This window comes from Scyliorhinus canicula, chromosome 14 (assembly GCF_902713615.1).
Source record: "Scyliorhinus canicula chromosome 14, sScyCan1.1, whole genome shotgun sequence".
In the NCBI taxonomy this organism is placed as follows: Eukaryota; Metazoa; Chordata; class Chondrichthyes; order Carcharhiniformes; family Scyliorhinidae; genus Scyliorhinus; species Scyliorhinus canicula.
In genome coordinates, this window is record NC_052159.1 from 159,238,586 (window position 1) to 159,258,693 (window position 20,108).

Consider the following 20,108-nt stretch of genomic DNA (forward strand, 5'->3'; position numbering starts at 1 on the left):
TAATAATGTGATGGGGTTAATCCTGTGTTAATAATGTGATGGGGTTAATCCTGTGTTAATAATGTGATGGGGTTAATCCTGTGTTAATAATGTGATGGGGTTAATCCTGTGCTAATAATTAATCCTGTGTTAATAATGTGATGGGGTTAATCCTGTGTTAATAATCAAGTTTGTTTTAAGACAAAATATCCTCATTTGTCAGCGGAATCACTCCTGGGGATGAAGTATCTTTCCTCAGTTTACAAATTGAAAGATCGTTGGGGTTTCTTGTCTGCTTTCCAATATAAACTGAGGGTCTGGCCCGGAACCGTAACAACACAAGAAAAAACATTCTCGCTCACTCCAAACTTGCACATCCATCGTGGAACTTTGCATGTTGGGTGCAGATTTGGAGAAATCCGTTTCAAATGTCACTGTGCCCTGCAGGATTTTATGGATGATGCTATTTTAGGAGAGTGATATTCTGCAGCTGTATGAGCCCAGGTTCCCAACACTCTTTCCCCTCCTTTACTCGCTATCTTCTGCCCCACCTCCCCTCTCCTTGTTCTTCACCCTTCTCTCCTCCAAATATCAATCCCATCAGAAACCTACCAACTGCTCCTTGAACAGCTTGATCTGAAATGGTCCGACTAGTCAGAGGATGTGATCAGCTGTAATTTCACCAAGTGTGAACTCTTAGTTTTCAAAACTTTTCACAACTTATTGAATACACCAAGAGTTATTTTCTTTAATTGCTGATGTATGAGAAACACATTATGATCAATGAACAAAGTGCTAATATCTAACTACAATCCACAATGATTTAGAACGTGCTGAAGATGATCAGGATTCATCCTTTGGCTGGAATGGTCTCCTTCAGTTTTACTCACCATGACAGAGGGTGCAGGTCCCTGCTGGGAATGGATATCCACACACTTAATCCACAGGAGAGCCAACACGGAGACACTACATGTCACTAGCACTCTGACCAATGTCCAGCAAAGTTAAGATAGAGAGGTCAGCTGTGCAGGCCCAGGCTGGGACTCATACTCTGAACCTTCTGACTCTCAGTTCAGTATTACTGCTGCAGCTAAAATTGGATCCCTTCAATTTGTGATACCAATGAACAATTTAACCCAAAGATGACATTATTTCTCCAAGACGATCAGTGAGTTCCCTAATATTGGTGTCTGTAAAGTTGAAGTGAATGATCAGGCTTCACTTCTGTTTTCCTTGGTAAGTTGTTCTGTCAGCTCCCACGATGAAGTTTCCCCTCGATCCTATAAAGAGTGAAATATAATAATAATAATAATAATAATTGCTTATTGTCACGAGTAGGCTTTAATGAAGTTACTGTGTAAAGCCCCTAGTTGCCACATTCCGGCGCCTGTTCGGGGAGGCTGGTACGGGAATTGAACCCGTGCTGCTGGCCTTGGTCTGTATTACAAGCCAGCTGTCCAGCTGTTTGAGGCAGACGAGGTATGTACAGATTCTGGGGAATTATGACATGAAACGATGCAAAATTAAACCTGTAACCTGTCCAACCTTCATTCAAACTCATCACTAGAAATCTTCAGACTCTCTCTCACCATCTTTGTTCTCAAGCTGGATGGAACCAGTGGTCCCAGTGTGAGCTGTCAATTTAGCCTTTGGAAAACGTCACCGGTTAGGACCTCTTTGCAGAGGAAGCTTTGCTTTAACTATTAGGTCACGTTCATAAGGAAGTGTTTGAAATTAAGTGCAGTGAGATTTGAATATATCTGTTACTCTGTAAATTCCCTTACCATTTGTAAACTACAGCAGCTTAATGATTTCTTTCTGGCCTCATCTGACTAAAACACCATCAATCCATCTACTTAAACAGTGTAGGGCTAGTCAGGCTTCTACAGACACGCAACACACTCTTGTAACATAAAGGGGGTTCCAAATTACACAATAGCCTATTGGGCAGTACAGGAAATTCACAAATTCCAATGTTCAGCTGACTGGGTCTTAAGCTCTGGAATTTCCTTTCTAAACACCTCTGTCTCTCCACCTCTGTCTCTCCACCTCTGTCTCTCCACCTCTGTCTCTCCACCTCTGTCTCTTCACCTCTGTCTCTCCACCTCTGTCTCTCCACCTCTGTCTCTCCCTTCTCCTTTAGGATGTAAAACCGACCTCTTCCACCAAGCATTTGGTCACCTGTCCTAATATCAGGTGTGGCTCGGTGTCAAATTCTATTTGATAATGCTCCTGCAAAGTGCCTTGGGGCCATTTTCTAAATTGAAGCAGCTATATAAATGCAAGTTGCTTTTCAAATAGCCAGCTGGAGGCTGTTTACAGGAGTAATGAGAGCCAATGAAGCAAAGATACACCTGTGTTTCTGCTCTGCCTTTATGCACGTTACTCCACAGGATGACTCCAGATAAATCGCTCCATCAAAGCCTTTGTGCTTCAGATATTGTTCTGTTGCGTTTATGTTTTAAAATGCTGCAATGGAAAACTTATTAGTGTGGCAAATAGTCGGTGTTGTGAATGACAGCTGATCTCGTGTGGTTAGGAGATGCAGCTGTTAAAGGCTCTGTTTCTGTACATCATTAAAAGGATGTTGAAAGGGGCAGCACGGTGGCCTAGTGGTTAGCATAACCGCCTCACGACGCTGAGGTCCCAGGTTCGATCCCGGCTCTGGGTCACTGTCCGTGTGGAGTTTGCACGTTCTCCCCGTGTCTGCGTGGGCTTCGCCCCCACAACCCAAAAATGTGCAGAGTAGGTGGATTGGCCACGCTAAATTGCCCCTTAATTGGAAAAAATAATTGGCTAATCTAAATTTATAAAAAAAAAAGGATGTTGAAAGGGAGAGGCATGGTGGTACAGTGGTTGGCACTGCTGCCTCACAGCGCCAAGGAGGGCAGCATGGTGGCACAGTGGTTAGCACTGCTGCCTCATGGCACCAAGGAGGGCAGCACGGCAGCGCAGTGGTTAGCACTGCTGCCTCACACAGCCGAAGACCTGGGTTCGACCCCGGCCCCAGGTCACTGTGTGTGGAGTTTGCACATTCTCCTGTGCCTGTGTGGGTCTCACCCCCCACAACCCAAAGATGTGCAGGATAGGAGGATTGGCCACGCTAAATTGCCCCTCAATTAGAAATTATTTTTAATTTAAAAAGTATGTTGAATAGTCAGTCTAAGGTGAGCAATAGTCAAGTTCAATCCTGGGGTCTCACAAGTTACCCTGAAATCGGATATGGACTCCTGTGGTTTACGGGGGTTGGGAGGGGCAGGACCTTGGGAGCATTTATCAATACTGAATTCAGCATAATTAAATTCAGAGGAGTGAGTGTCAGACATTGGTAAAGGATGAGAAGGATGATCAATCAGGATGCATGGCTGATGCGAGTTGGCAGTAGAGTAAAGGGAGAATCAGTGATGGCAAAAGACAGGAGAACAAGGACCAGGGACTGGTAGAGAAAGGTTGCTGGTAAGCAGATAGGACAGGGTTCCTCTCGCCCATAACTTAGCACAGGAGAATTCTGGTAAAGCCAACTGAAAACTAAACAATTGCAGGGGTGGTGATTTTGACAAACGAGTACGTTATTGACCAGATATTGCAGAACAGAGAAGGTGGCTGGAACTACTTATACCTCCCACCTGGCTGGTAGTATTTTCACAAATGGACTGAATAGATAGTACAAACACATTGTAAATATTTGTTATTTTTATAGCTTGTGACTTAACGCCAGAAGCACACAGGCAACAGAAAACATTGAGTGGAACCTGAGAAAGATCTAGTAATAGAGCTGGAGGATATCTGATTGTTACAAATACCTAGAGAAAATGCAATGGATTATAAGTGACGACAACAATTAATGTCAAGGGAAAAGTTGTTTAATCAGTTCCAGATGGACAAAGTGTGTGTGAGATTTGTCAGTGGCTCACCACAACCTTCTCAAGGGCAATTAGGAATGGGCAATAAACGGGACCATCCCAGAGTCTAGTGAATTTCGGTAAATTATCACTAGTGCATCTGCAATTTCCCTAGCCATCTCTTTTAGCACTCTGGGATGCATTCCATCAGGGCCAGGAGACTTGTCTACCTTTAGCCCCATTAGCTTGCCCATCACTACCTCCTTTTTGATAACAATCCTCTCAAGGTCCTCACCTGTCATAGCCTAATTTCTATCAGTCACTGGCATGTTATTTGTGTCTTCCACTGTGAAGACCGACCCAAAAAACCTGTTCAGTTCCTCAGCCATTTCCTCATCTCCCATTATTAAATCTCCCGTCTCATCCTCCAAAGGACCAATATTTACCTTAGCCACTCTTTTTTGTTTTATATATTTGTAGAAACTTTTACTGTCTTGTTTTTATATTCTGAGCAAGTTTACTCTCATAATCTATCTTACTCTTCTTTGTAGCTTTTTTAGTAGGTTTCTGTTGCCCCCTAAATATTTCCCAGTCCTCTAGTCTCCCACTAATCTTTGCCACTTTGTATGCTTTTTCCTTCAATTTGATACTCTCCCTTATTTCCTTAGATATCCACGGTCGATTTTCCCTCTTTCTACTGTACTTCCTTTTTGTTGGTATATACCTTTGCTGAGCACTGTGAAAAATTGCTTGGAAGGTTCTCCACTGTTCCTCAACTGTTTCACCATAAAGTCTTTGCTCCCAGTCTACCTTAGCTAGCTCTTCTCTCATCCCATTGTAATCTCCTTTGTTTAAGCACAAAACACTAGTGTTTGATTTCACCTTCTCACCCTCCATCTGTATTTTAAATTCCACCATATTGTGATCGCTCCTTCCGAGAGGATCCCTAACTTTGAGATCATTAATCAATCATGTCTCATTACACAGGACCAGAACTAGGACCGCTTGTTCCCTCGTAGGTTCCATTACATACTGTTCTAGGAATCTATCGCGGATGCATTCTATAAACTCCTCCTCAAGGCTGCCTTGACCGACCTAGTTAAACCAATCAACATGTAGATTAAAATCCCCCATGATAACTGCTGTACCATTTCTACATGCATCAGTTATTTCTTTGTTTATTGCCTGCCCCACCATAATGTTACTATTTGGTGGCCTATCGACCACTCCTATCAGTGACTTTTTCACCTTACTATTCCTGATTTCCACCCAAATGGATTCAACCTTATCCTCCATAGCACCGATGTCATCCCTTACTATTGCCCGGATGTCATCCTTGGTCTGTTAGGCCTTCCCTACACCTGTAAATATAGTGCACAGAGGCAGAATCAAGCTTTGGCCAGGATTTGTTGGAGAATACAGGGTGGTAACTAGGAGTTATTTTATTTCAGTTTCAGGGTAATATCAAAGTGGGGAAGTCCAGCATCTTCATTATTTTGTATTATGCTACAGACAAGACCTACTGTTTGAACTGAGAAGATTTTCTTATTACTGATAACTGACATAAAATAGCTGAACAATTTATCTTCTATTACTGGCTAATCCAGTCAGTCCCATTCTCCACTCTATCCCTATGGCCCTACACGTTTATATCCTTCAACAGCCCATCTAATTTCCTTTTGAAATCATTGATCATCTCTGCTTCCATCACCCTCAAGACAATGAGTTCCAGGTCATTACCACTCAGTGTGTAAAAACATTCTTCCTCAAATCCCTATATCTCTTGCCCACTGCAAACTTCAAGAGGAAACTAAAGGAACGTGCTCCATGTAATGGTGATATTATCGATCTGTTTATCAATAACAGCCAATCCGAATTTATCATGGGCTTTTTCCCCCAGAGAGAATGGAGTTGAATGGGAACTGTAACCTGATTTGGCAAATGGACTTGCTGCAGATTAAGTGGGACGTTAGACACTGTAGAAAGATAAAGGAGGTCACAGACTCCTTGGAAAGTAAATGTCTGATTGGGGTAGAGGAACAGAGGAACCTGGGAGCACAGTTACAGAAATTACAAAGTACTCATGCAGGTTACAAAGACCATCTTTCGGCTGAAACATTAAACTTAGGCCCTGTCTGCCCTCTCACATGATTGTAAACAATCCTATTGCGCTATTTTGAAGAAGATCAGGGAAGTTCTCCTGGGTAACCTGTGCTAATATTTATTCCTCAACCAACCTGACAAAAACAGATGATCTGATCAACATCACATTGCGGTGTATGGATTAGTGTTGTGTACAATCTGGCTGCAATAATGACTGGAGTTGAAAATGTTTGATTGGCTGTAAAGTGCTTTGGGACATGCTGTGATCATGAAAGGTACACAAACTGAAACTTTTAGAATAGCAATCACAAGTCACTTGTTTAAAGCTACTTCCAGGAGCTACTGCTTTTTAACATCGTTTTAAAATGTTCTTTTTTACATTCTCTACATTTTAAATTCTCTAAACGGTGTGAAAATGACTTTTTCTGGCCTATTCTGCATTTTGTTTCAGTTTCTTCTTCTTGAGGCAGTCCCCTCAGGATCGAGGATTTGCTTCCATTCCAGTTCAATGGGTTCCAAGATGGCCGATTAGTCCAAAGTGCGCTCTGCACACTCTGTGAGGCATGTAGTGCTTGGAGGGTTGGACAGATGAGGTGTTTGGAAGCTTGTGCACTCTCTCCGGGGCCTCGATTCTGCCTCTGCACGTTCCCGACCAAGTCTCTTGATGTGTTTTATGCCTTCTCAATTTGGACAGTCACATGCCTGAAACACCCTTGAGCTGGCAGGGATGTTTGATCACATCCCTAAAACCTTTCCGCTGTCCTTCTGGGAGTCTCCTGTTGTGAGTCAGTTCAGAGTTGAACAGATGTTTCAACTTCTCAACCTAAATATCAGGAGCTCATGGCTGGATAAAAATAACCCAGATATACGGGACCTAGTCGAGTGTGAGTGCAAAGCTTTCACAGAATGGGAACTTCACCATACAGACAGAGAAAAGCAGCAGTCCTAGAGGTGTCTGGATGCAGTGATCCATCATAAAACCCGTAACATTAAGAACAAATGGTGGGTAGAAAGAGTATGAGAAATCTAACAACTCACAAACACCAACCACGTGCATGGTTTCTTCAGCACTATTAAGATGATCCATGGCCTAAATACTCAAGAGTCCATCCCACTGATAGCCAAGATGGCGGGGAGCTCATCGACGGCAGGGAGCCAGTCAGTGGCTCGCTGGAGAGAACATTCTGAAGAATTCCTCACCCAAAACTCTGTCTTCAACTTGGAATATCTTCAACCTAATTCCTCAATACCCTGTTCGCTTGGTCTTGATCCAAAGTTGAAACGGCCATTGGACAGCTGAGAAATAACAAGGCCCCTGAAGCAGATAGAACCCCTACAGAAATACTGGAACATGATTGAAACACACTCCTGAAACAGCTGCACAACCTCATTTAACTCATTAGAGACGAGGAGCACATCCCGGGTGGGAAGTCAGGATGCAGCAATCGCGACTATACTCAAGAAGAGAGACAAGTCAGATTGTGTTAACTGCTGTTTGACACAGGGAAGATTGTTGCAAGAATTCTCCACCATTGCTTCCTCCCAGTGGCCACAGAACGTGTCACAGCACAGCTTTTGCCCTTTGAATGACACCACAAACATGATCTTCACAGGGTGGTAAAGGCAAGGAAAGTGCAGGGAACACCACCAACCGCTGTACGAGGCCTTCTTGAACTTCTGTCAGCCGCAAATCCTCATCAAATTTGGCTGCCCTCAGAATTTTGTCGCTATCCTCTGCCTAATCCACAATGACATGATTATTATTAAAGGGAACAAATGGACAAGGTGGAAAGACACCTGCTTTTCAATTTAAAAAAAATATAAATTTAGAGTACCCAATTCTTTTTTTTCTCAATTAAGGGGCAATTTAGCGTGGCCAATCCACCTACCCTGCACATCTTTGGGTTGTGGGGGTGAGACCCACGCAGACACGGGGAGAATGTGGAAACTGCACACGGAGAGTGACCCAGAGCCGGGATCGAACCTGGCACCTCGAGGCAGCAGTGCTAGCCACTGTGCCGCCCTTTCCTGGTTCTCAAAATGAATGTAATTTTCACAAAGTATCAAAGCTTTTCTTTAAGAGATCACACTAAAGTCAAATAAATCTAAGCACCTAATACAGCCCTGAGCCAGTCATGACCAAGGAGCTGACAGGAAGATTGAATGTTGTCTTGGAAAGCCCTGTTTCAATAAGGACACACTGCTGATAAACAGTGGCATGCACATTGCAATGCAGCATTGCTGTGGTGTAATCTCTACTTTGGGCAGCAGAGGACAGTAACAGTCTGTTCAGTACATGAAGTTTAATGCAAGGCCACAATAGTTTCATCTTTCTGGGGCACAATTGGGAGAAATATAAAGTTTGGTGTACCATGGAAAGTGTGTGAAGTGTTTAATCCCTATGCATTGTGTGTTTATAGGACATTGCGAGTTGTTAATCACTAAACGTTGCCAAGGCTTCGTACATGGTATTGCCTGCAGTATATCAGTGCAATGTGCTTCAACTAAACTCTATTTAAATCGGTCTCTCTCCATCCCTCTCTCTCCTAAATCCTTTACTGCCAAGCCATCTTCCCCCTCTGAGGTTTTTGGTCTATTTGTGGAGTCATTTAACACAACCTGTCATAGGAACAGGAAGAGGCCATTCAATCCCTGAAGCCTGACTCAAATCCCTGACACAAAGTCTACAGAGGGATATAGACAGGTTAGGTTAATGGGAAAAAACTTGGTAGATGGAATATAATGTAGGAAAATGTGAAGTTAGCACTTTGGTAGGAAGAATAAAGGAGCTGAATATTATTTAAATGGAGAGAGACTGCAGAAAGCTGCAGCTCAGAGGGATCTGGGGGTCCTCTTGCATAAATCACAAAAAGCTAGCATGCAGGTTCAGCAGGTAATGGGGAAGGCAAATGGAATGTTGGCCTTTATTTCAAAGGGAATGGGGGATAAAAATAGTGAGGTCTTGCTAAAACTGTACAAGGCACCAGTTAGACCACACCTGGAATACCGTGAACAGTTTTAGTCCCCTTATCCAAGGGAAGATGCCTTGACACTGGAGGCAGTCCAGAGAAGGTTCACTAGGTTAATCCCGGGTATGGAGGGATTTTCTGATGAGGAGAGGTTGAGTAGGTTGGGTCTGTACTCACTAGAATTTAGAAGAATGAGGGGTGACCTTATTGAGACATATCGGATTCTCAGGAGGCTTGACAGGGTAGATCCTGAGAGGATGTTTCCCCTTGTGGGAGAGTCTAGGACCAGAGAGCACAATCTCAGAGTAAAGGGTCACCCATTTAAAACAGAGATTAAGAAGAATTTCTTCTCTTAGAGTAGTGAGACGGTGGAATTCTTTACCACAAAGAGCTGTGGAGGCTGGGTCATTAAGAATACTCAAGGCTGGGGACTTACGGTGACGGCCAAGGAGTGACTGGTCGCATATTTGGTGGTTCCAGCTCAAGCTGGATTTTGTTGGTCCTTCCCCACCCGTTTAGGGGATGTTTGAGCAGAAAAGGTGTGCGAGTGCCCAGGGAAGGCAATGCTCCTCTGGTGAGATCAGTGTATGGATCAGAGGACGAGGAGTGTCACGAGAAAGAGAGAGCAGCTGGGGAAGGGAGGTTTTTGCAGTGTGCCACAGGTTAAGATGGCAGAGGGCAAAGGGGCAGCGCTGCCTGCCCAGTGGTCGACGGAGCAGTTGGTGGAGTTTTAAACAATAAGTTCCAGTAGCTGAGGAAGGTGGATTGTGGTGGTTAGTGAGAAGTTGGAGAGGATGTCGGTAGTCCTGGGAAACATTTATGCCCTGAATTGGGGTGATGTGGATTTTATGAGGCGGGTGTTGGGGAGGATTCCAAATTTAGATACATACCGGTTGATTATGGGGGCGGGGGGGGGTTTAATATGGTCCTGGACATGCTGAGTCTGGACCGGTCAAGACTGAAGTCATCGAGGGGGTCGGCAATGGTTAGGGAGCTGAGGGGTTTCATGGAGCGCATGGAGGAGGGGGCCGGGTGCCTATTTGTGATTATTTTTGTAAAAAATATATATTTTTATTCTCCTCCTTTTTCACAATTTTTCTCCCGAATTTACACCCAACAACAATCAATAACCAACAACAAATATCTCAAACCCCATAACAGTAACAACGATGCCATCCTCCCACCCACCAAGCCCAGACATCAGCCCGCATGTTAACATAAACAAATGACAAAGAAAAAAAGGAATCAGGGATTACCCATAGCCATCTTCAACATACACAGCCCCCCCCACTAATGTTCGATGTTTACCAGTTCTTGAAAGGGCATAATGAATAATGCCCATGACTTGTAGAACCCCTCCGAGCTTCCCCTCAGTTCAAACTTAACCTTCTCAAGGGTCAAATATTCCAACAGGTCCCCCCGCCACGCCAGGGTACAGGGTGGAGAGGCCGCTCTCCATCCCAGCAGGATCCACCTTTGGGCGATCAACGAGGCAAAGGCTATGATATCTGCCTCCGGACCCGTTTCCAACCCCGGCTGATCCGACACCCCGAATATGGCCTCCCGGGGACCCGGGTCCAGCTTCACATGCACCACCTTGGAAATTACCCTAAACATCTCCTTCCAGTACTCCCCAAGCTTTGGACAGGACCAAAACATATGAACCTGATTAGCGCCCCCCCCCCCCCCCCCCCGCGCCACGTTCACGCACATCTTCTACCCCTTCAAAGAATCGGCTCATCCTTGCCCTCGTGAGGTGTGCTCTGTACACCACCTTCAGCTGTATCAGCCCCAACCTGGCACACGAGGTGGAGGCGGTCACCCTCTGGAGCGCCGCACACCAGACCCCCTCCTCTATAACCTCTCCCAATTCTTCCTCCCACTTCGCTTTGATCCCCTCCAGTGGTGCCTTATCCTTTTCCAACATAGCTCCGTATACCGCTGACACTGTCCCCCTTCTCCAGTCCCCTTGCCATCAGCACCTCCTTCAAAAACCTTGTTAATCAGCTCCAGAGCCACCACCAACTTCCCGGCCCTATCCCTCACCTGAAGAATTTCCCTTGCTGCTGCCTCCCTCCGGAGCTGACCTGCTGACATACGCCCCGCCTTGTCTCCATGTTCATAAACTGCACCCCTCGCTCGCCTCAGTTGGCGCACCGCCTTCCTGGTGGTCAGTCGATCGAAGCTCGCCTGTAGTTCCTTCCTCTTTCCCAGCATCGCTGGGTCCCCCTCCTCCGCATAACTCCTATCTGCCTCCAACAACTCATCTAATAGCCTCTACCGCTCCAACCTCTCCTCTTTGTCCACCCTGGCCTTGAACGAAATTACCTCACCACTCACCACCACCTTCGACACCTCCTCACCCATACAGTTGAAACTTACATATTCCTTAATTACCTTTTCAATTTTTTCACAGAATACTTGGTTCCCCAAAAGCCCCACATCCAGTTTCCACCCTAGCCTCTGCACTACCCCCATCTCCAGCACCATATCCACCCAATGTGGCGCGTGATCTGACACAGCAATTGTAGAGTATTCCGACCCCTTGACTTCAGCCAGCAAAGCCTTTCCCACCACAAAAAAGTCAATCCGCGAGTATACCAAATGGACTGTTGAGAAAAACGAGTACTCCCGTTCCCCTGGATGCAGGAACCTCCAAGGGTCCACCACCCCCCCCCCCCCCCCCCCCCCCCCATTAGCCCAGCCAGCGCCTTCGCCCCCCACCTGATGGGACCAGCGAGCACGGCTGTGATCTGTCCAACCGTGGCTCCTGCACCAGGTTCCAGTCCCCCCCCACAATCAGCTTGCGTGTCTCCAAGTCAGGAATGGCTCCAAACACCTTCCTCGCAAATCCCGCATCGTCCCAGTTGGGACCGTATATACTTACCAGCGCCACTAATCTCCCCTCCAGCGCCCCGGCCACAATCACATATCTACCCCCTGATCTGCCACTACCTTCTCCATCTGGAAGCGTACTCTTTTGCTGACCAACACCGCTACCCCTCGAGCTCTTCCATCAAATCCAGAGTGAAACACTTGGCTAACCCAACCCTTTTTAAGTCTCACCTGGTCCTTCACCCTCAAGTGAGTCTCCTGCAGCATTGCCACATCGGCTTTCAAACTTTTAAAATGCGCAAGCACCCTTCCTATTTGTGATTACTGTAGGTTTGTGGCGGCGAGATGGATGCGAGGTTCCGGGGCTCGCAGCATGTGGGGATTGAGTATTCCAGGGACTTCTTATAGGGGGTAAATCTGCGGGGTGGAGGAGTTGGAAGAATTGTATTAGTTGCCCAAGGGGTTTGGTTTTAGGTACCTGCAGATTTGGGATTTAGTGAGGAGAGAGGTGCAGTGCTTTCCGGCGTTGCCACCTCCGGTCTGCAAGACAAGCTTCTGTCAGAGGTCAAAATAGGTGAGGGGAAGGTATTTCGATATTTACAAGGCACTGACGGAAAGGGTGGGTGCCCTGGTGGAGGAAGTTAAACGCAAATGGGAGGAGCTGGAAGAGGTGGTGAGGACCAGGACGTGGGCAGAGACCTTGCGGAGGGTGAATGCGTCCTCATCGTGTGCGATGTTAAAGCCTCATCCAGTTTAATGTGGTGTATAGGGCCCACATGACGGTGGCGAGGATGAGCAGGTTTTCTGAGAGGGTGGAAGGGCACGCGACATATTGACCTTTCCCTCCCTGATATCCCGGAGATGGATTGTGTTGTGTTGGCAGGAATCGGAGTCGGAGAAGGCAGGGGTGCGGGTGGGGGGGGGACTCGGAGCCGGCGAAGGCAGGGGTGTGGGGGTGGGAACACGGAGCCGGAGAAGGCAGGGGTGTGGGGGGGGGGGGGGGGGGGACACAGAGCCGGCGAAGGCCGGGGTGTTGGGGGGGAGGGGGAGACTCGGAGCCGGCGAAGGCAGGGGTGTGGGGGGGGGGGGGGAGACTCGGAGCCGGCGAAGGCCGGGGTGTTGGGGGGGAGGGGGAGACTCGGAGCCGGCGAAGGCAGGGGTGTGGGGGTGGGGACTCGGAGCCGGCGAAGGCAGGGGTGTGGGTGGGGGACCTGGCAGAATCCCAGAGGATGGAGAAGATTAAGTTGGCTCTGCGGGGGTCGGTTTTTCACCCGGAGGTGGAAACCATTTATTGATTTCTTCTCTCAAGAGGGTAGTGAATCTGTGGAATTCTTTACCACAGAGAGCTGTAGAGGCTGGGTCGTTAGTTGTGTTCGAGGTTGAGATAGACAGATTTTTAATCAGGGAGGGAATCAAGGGTTATGCAGATAGGGCAGGAAAGTGGAGTTGAGAATTGTCAGATCAGTCATGATCTCACCGAATGGAGGAACAGCCTCGATGGGCCAAGTGGCCTACTTCTGCTCCTATGTCTTATCACTAACCTTTATATTTATTCCTATAGCACTGAGATTGTGCCGTAGCGAGTCACAGGCCTGGAGAAGAGGCTGCCGTTCACTCAGCAGCTGCCTACGTCTCTCCTTCAGCTGCTGTTTCTTGTCCTTGGACAGTTCTCTGCCTTCACTCACTGCCAGCTCCTGCTGATCCACTGCCAGGGCATACTTCCTTACTTCCTGCCGAAAACCAACCAGCTGCTCGGCAACGCTGTGAACAGTGGCTGAAGATCGGTCTACTGCCAGTGCCTGGAAAAAGAATAAAAATAAACATGTGAAACAAAACACCAGAGCCCGGATAACAATAGCGAGGGTACCTAATGCTCTGTATAGTCAGTGCAGGGCTTGCTGAACGTCTGCCTTTAATTATCCGTGACTGCTAGTTGGGAAAACCAGATAAAAACTAAAACTGATCAGAGAAGCAACAGGAGGTTGCCATTCAGCCCATCGAGCCAATGCTGGCTCTTGGTTTGCTGAATATTACCACTCCCTGGATCCTTTAATACTCTTTCTTTTCAGATACAGATCCAATACCTCTGCAAATGATGTTACAATTTCACAATTACCCCTGTGGCAAAGTATTCCACGCTGTCGGAACTCTTGACATGAATTTTCCTTGTTTGTTGACCTCGATGATCTGCCTTAGTGTGTTCCCCTTGTTACTAACGCACCGACCAATGGAAAACACAAAGTATACTTCACTATTTTACCCTCTCAAAATTATGAAATTTTCTACTAAATTCTCCCTTAGCCAGTGGAAAAAAGCCCCACTTTCTCCGTATCTACAACCTCTGCTATCACTCAAATGAGCCTTCAATCTGCTTGCAATGTTTACCCCATCAACTAAACAGCTGGTTTTTCATGATGCAGCCTTGAGGGCTCTTCAAATATTAATGGAAAACGATGCAGAATTAAGGAAAATTGCAAACTAAATTAATGGAGGGGTTTTAAGCTCCATTTCTGGAGTCGATGGTAATCATTGCCCCCTCTTTGTTTCAAGCAGCGGAGGAAGATAGAGCACACAGAAAGCAAGCAGAAGACATGAAGAGCGAGTGTGAGTAGGAGGTCAGTGGAAGGATGACAGGACAGGAAGGAGGGTTCACAATTACAGATAAAGGCTGTTCAACCTAACTGCTCCACGCCAGTGTTTATAACCTTACCTTCTTCATGTTACCTCAATTATATTTCTGACCTCAATTTTATCGAGGCAATTTAACTTGCTATTTAAAATATAATCACTGTAAGAAATCTGTTCAGCATTCAAAGCTGACAAATTTTCTGCTTACTTTGACTTCAGGTTATAATGAATACCTGGAAAAATTAGGAACACTCAACACATCCCCCAGCATTGCAATAAATCAATACTCGATAGAATTACAGATATCAGGGAGTACTGTTCAGTAGCAACTTGGAAACATACTACAGCACAATTTATTCAAAGCTTTGCTGAATGTGGTCACAGGACCATTTTCAAATAGACTTTTAACTTGAAGCTCAAACTAAGTTAACATTGTGAAACAGGCTAAACAATATCCACATAACTATGTCACGTGGCTAAGAGACACTACTAAAGGAAACTAAAAGCAGGTTAAAAAGATCAGAACGATATTAATATGTGCCGTTTTCTCTAGCCATTATACATTGGCATTTTCAGGGGGCAGAAGTTAAGTTTATCCTGTCTTTGCTGGTTAGGTGGTATTACAGAGATACGGGATAGGGCAGGGGAGTGGGCCTCCTTTCAGAGGGTCGGTGCATGCTTGATGGGCCGAATGGCCTCCTTTAGCACTGAAAAAGTCTATGTCTCTATGGTCTCAGAATACAGTCTTTGAAGCAATACTCAAAATTTATCACATAATAAGCACATCTTTCATGGCAGAACTGATGGATAAAGGTGTGGGGTGGGGGGTTAAAGAACCAACTGAGTACTTTAATAAGCCAGTGCACTCTGACTCAACTCTGTTACAAGCACAAATTAATGTATCCATTTTATCCTAAAGGCTCCTTATTATTAGAAAGTTGAAAAAGTCAGACATCTGGTACACATCTGTTGTATCACATTTTAGAGGCTTCAGACATGCCAACAGAATAAACACTAGCAATTGTCAAACAAGTTGTATCTGTCACGATAGCCATACTGGCTGGCTAAAGTGGATGGCTCCGAATCTGGTTGGTCTGTAAAGGAACTCCATGTATTCACCTTGGTTCCATAACCTTTAATATCATTACTCAACAAAACCTCACTAAACTATCAAACTTTTCATTTTTATCAAAACCCAAATGCCTGAGGGACCAGAACAGCCCATGTTTGCACTGCATTCTGCCCAAAGCCCCAGACTGTCACAGCGGTTTGGTGATGTACATAAAAGGCACAAGAGGAACCAACAGCAACAGTAGCACAGAAGCAACGAAAGAAAGGTACAGCGCAAGAATGTTAGAAATTCGAGGACAAGCACACCGTGGGAGCAGGAAAGTCAACAGAGACCCGCACAGCAGGACAAACGTAAGGGAATCGGAAATTTACTTCTGGGTAAGAAAAGAAAACGAGAAAGAAAGAATATGTTACTTGAAAGAAGAGATCAGAGCCTGGACAAGCGGAGTGTATTATAGGAATAGATGATTTTCCTCTACTTATTGTCCAACTATGAGAGATTAAATATACCAAACATCAATGAATTCTAAATGGTACTGCTGTGTGTGCTCATCACAGTCTAACACCGTGCTTGATTGTACATAATGGTACTGCCAGTAATGAATTCACTTCTCTGCAAATCAGAACCTTGCTTATGAGAACTAATGAAGATCTACTCCAAAACAGGAAAACCCCTCTCAATTATTTTTTTCTCAGTTCTTTTCTGTTTGCCCTTTCAATTACACAAACTTAAATATTCTGGGCTCAAATTAAGATTTCTAACAGGCCAAGAGAGATTAGAAATCACACATTTGACAATAGCAAGATTGCTAGTCTAGAAAACCATGCTGTTGGTCATCCTGTCTGAGGCCATTATAAATAGAATCGCTCAGCTCCGTCCCTTCTTTTCTTCAGGCTAGAAATGTTTGATACTTATATAGTTTCAAAACAATAAACAAAAACAGCACCATCAAATTCAGCACCATTTCGGAGGAAGAGTATTTTGCTACTTTAAAAAAAAAAGAAAATAATGAGAATATTAGGAAGACACTTGCTTGGTTTTGCTCCATGGATTCCGGGAGAACAATCATTGTTCACAGATTTACTTATTTTTCACTGATCAAAACTCTCTGTCCTCCTGCCACATCCTAACACTCCTACCCCACCCCATGCCAAAACTCCATAACCTGACCTTCCCCTTGCCACACTAACATTAAAATAGTAGATCCAGTATGTAGACACCTCGCTGTAAAATATGAAACACACAAACACACATGTGGGGTGCTCCCATATAAAGCAGAATATCTCAGCTACAAAGCAATAAATCAGCATTTAGGACAACATTTGTTGCAAAAGCACAGAAAAGAGTTTAGGAAAATGGCAGCAAGGAGGATGTGTAAAGATATTGAATAAAGTAGGAGTAATTAGTAAGCTGTGCCAACGAGAGAGAGAAAGCAAACCAATGTCCCTGCCTCAATACCATTCCTCGCCACAGAACATAAAATATGTAAACTAATATTTAGCAAACTATAATTAGCTGTGTCTTCCTCACAGTGGAATCCCACATAACCCTGTCTGTCAGAATCGTGAAGGCTGGAACTCCAGGGGTCAACTTATCTAGTTGAAAGCTCTCTGTACTTTAACTCAAAGTACCTGTCAAAAAGACCTCTAGCAATAGAACAGCAAACTATGCAAATCATCTGATTGCATTTCTAACCTCAGAAAGCCTCAGACTCCACACCCTGAAGGACCTCAGACTCATAAAAACACAGGAAATATCAGAAATTGCCATGCGCATCTCACTGCAATGGGCTGCACTGCACCTCGGCTGGCTTACATGGAAGAGGGGATGACCAAATGCAAGAGACGCTTACAGAATTGGAGTGATCATTTTCACAGTGACAGTAAACATATTTTCAAGGATTACATAATGAAAAGTGAATGCTGAAAATCTGAAGTGAAAGCAGAATCTGCTTGAACAATCCAACAGATAGCTCAATGTTTGGGAGAGAACAACATATCATCATTCTGACTGAAAAATTAAAATTGCTTATTGTCACGAGTAGGCTTCAATGAAGTTACTGTGAAAAGCCCCTAGTCACCACATTCCGGAGGTTGGTACGGGAATCGAACCGTGCTGCTGGCCTGTTTGGTCTGCTTTAAAAGCCAGCGATTTAGCCCTTTCATAAAAATACAAGGACAATGAAATTATTCTGTTGCGCAATTCTAGCACTTTCTGCTTCTACTCGAGTCCAAATAGGACATTAATACTTTGCTTCCTTCACATTTCAGCTTGTGTTCTCCATTTGAAGCAATAGTCTCAACAGAAGATAAAAGCAAATTACTGCAGATGCTGGAATCCAAAACAAAAACAGAAAGTGCTGGACAATCTCAGCAGGTCTGACAGCGTCTGTGGAGAGAGAGGGGAGCGAACGTTTCGAGTCTGGATGACTCACTGACAAAGAGATTGAGATCGTGCAGCATTTTCTGTTTTAGTCTCAACAGAAGATTCCCTTTGATATGCAATCTGCTGGGGTGAGATTGCATATGTGTTGCCCGAATACAGCACCGAAAAGGCCATTCGGTCTTCTGAGTCCATGCTGTCTCACTGTACAGCAATCCAGTCAGTCCCTTTCCCCCACTCTATCCCCAAAGCCCTACAAGTTTATTTCCCTCAAGTGCCTGTCTAATTTCCAACACTGACTGAATTGATGCCAGAGGATAAAAGGAAACATAAATCATCGCTTAGCAGTCAACTAAAAGTTTATCCAGCTTTAAAATGGTTAAAGTAATGCAAATCCCACCTATATTTTCTTAGTTTATAAGGCTGTTTATAAACGTAAGGCCAAGATATATTTATCTTGTTTTCACCTCAACTAGTCAAAGAAAATTGGGGAAATGACAGACCAAAGGGTCAGCAGAATCAGAACATATAGCAAGGCAAGACATTTCTCTATTCCGGAAACTAAATTCAAAATGTTTGTACAATAGTCTGTCTAATCATTTTCAAACAAGAACAATGTGAACACCAAAGGAAGTTTCAAGTTTCTGCTGGATGGAGAGTTAGATTATCTGCAGAGTGTACAATCTTCCAATGTTTTCCAGCCTTGATACAAACTGATAGTACCACCATCCAAACACTGAATCAAAACTGCATCATTAAGAGTTTGCTGTAAAGTAGTTTTTGCCCAGCTGAAAGACTCATACTGGAATCACAAAGCAGCACGGCAGCACAAGTGGTTAGCACTGTGGCTTCACAGCGCCAGGGTCCCAGGTTTGATTCCCTGTGTCTGCGTGGGTTCCTCCAGGTGGTCCGGTTTCCTACCACAGTCCAAAGACATGCAGGTTAGGTGGATTGGCCATGATAATTTGCCCTTAGTGTCCAAAAAGGTTAGGAGGGGTTATTGGTTTACGGGGATAGGGTGGAAGTGAGGGCTTAAGTGGGTCGGTGCAGACTCGATGGGCCAAATGGCCTCCTTCTGCACTGTATATTCTACGTTCTAAAGCAGTGCCATTACTATATATTGGACTCATACTGGAATCACAAAGCAGTCCCATTGCTAAATCAAAGCAAGGAAATTAAAACCACATCAAAGATGGAAGATACAAACTAGAAAATTGGAACAGGTAGGAGGCAGATATAGGACCATATAGTGTTATAGCCCATTGTGCTGTACTGGCTCCTTCAAAGAGCTATTTAACGAATCTCACTTCTTGCTCTTTCCCCAATGCAGTGTAATATTTTCTCTTTCAAGCATTTATCAAATTCACTTTTCAAATCACTGTTGAATTGGCTTCCAATGCCTTTTCATCCATTCCAGACCACAACAACCCTTGAACAATACTACCCAATTCCTAATCAAACAGGAAAAGAAATGTAGCTCTCAATCCATCCTACATCCCATTGGCACAGAGTAATACTTGCTTTCCAGAACAGATTTGGCTCCTGTTAGAATCCCTTGAGATGCTGGCTGGATATCTTCAAAAAGTTGTTTCAATTGGTTTGTTTCAGCTTCCCCTTGTCCTCAGACAAGTCTACACTGCTTTAAATACCATTACTCGTTTTTTAACTATCCTACTGTGTGAGCCAAAGGCCTTACTCCTGGTCTCAGTGTTAGCCCGATCAGAACTCAATTCAAAACCTTTCTCAAAAGGTCTGAATACCTGAGCTCCAGCCAGAAATGACATCATCTCCCCAAGCTGAAAACAAATTAACTCCCCAGGCTGAAAACACCAACTCCCCAGGGACTCCACCTAGTCAAACAACAGTGCACTAGCCCAGGCTTTTATGACAGTCAATTTCATATCTGGCTCCTAATAGCTTTCTGGTCTTGCAAAATAAGATTATTTTAAAAACATGACTACTGCAGTCAAACATACTCTATCCTAGGCATTTTACCCTTAAATTGCGAAACGTTTATAATCCAATATATCTAAAGTTTTGCATTCCTCAGAGGGAAAATGGTATGCTGGCCTTTACTGTAAGAGAATGTGTGTACAGGAGTGAAGAAGTCTTGCTGCAATTGTGCAGAACCTTGCAGAGGCTGCACTTGGAATATTGCATGTAATTTGGTGTCCTTGCCTAAGGAAGGATATATTTGCCATGGAGGGAGTGCAACAAAGGTTCAACAGACTGACTTGTGCGATGTCAGGGTTGTCCTCTGAGGAGAGATTGGAAAAACTAGGCCTGTATTCTATAGAG

The 20,108-nt window shown here is 44.8% G+C and overlaps 1 protein-coding gene across 2 annotated transcripts in view; it reads right to left on the minus strand.

Annotated features, from left to right (window-relative positions):
• Positions 1 to 702: 702 nt before the first annotated feature.
• The window catches only part of cars2 (cysteinyl-tRNA synthetase 2, mitochondrial), a 105,879-nt gene continuing 86,473 nt past the window's right edge, over positions 703 to 20,108 (minus strand). For both annotated transcript variants that reach the window (XM_038818210.1, XM_038818212.1), the window contains 2 exons: positions 13,270 to 13,527; positions 703 to 1,259 (listed from right to left, as the gene is read on the minus strand). In XM_038818210.1, coding sequence (XP_038674138.1) covers positions 1,191 to 1,259; positions 13,270 to 13,527 — 327 coding nt within the window. In that variant the 3' untranslated portion in view covers positions 703 to 1,190. The remainder of the gene's footprint in view (positions 1,260 to 13,269; positions 13,528 to 20,108) is intronic.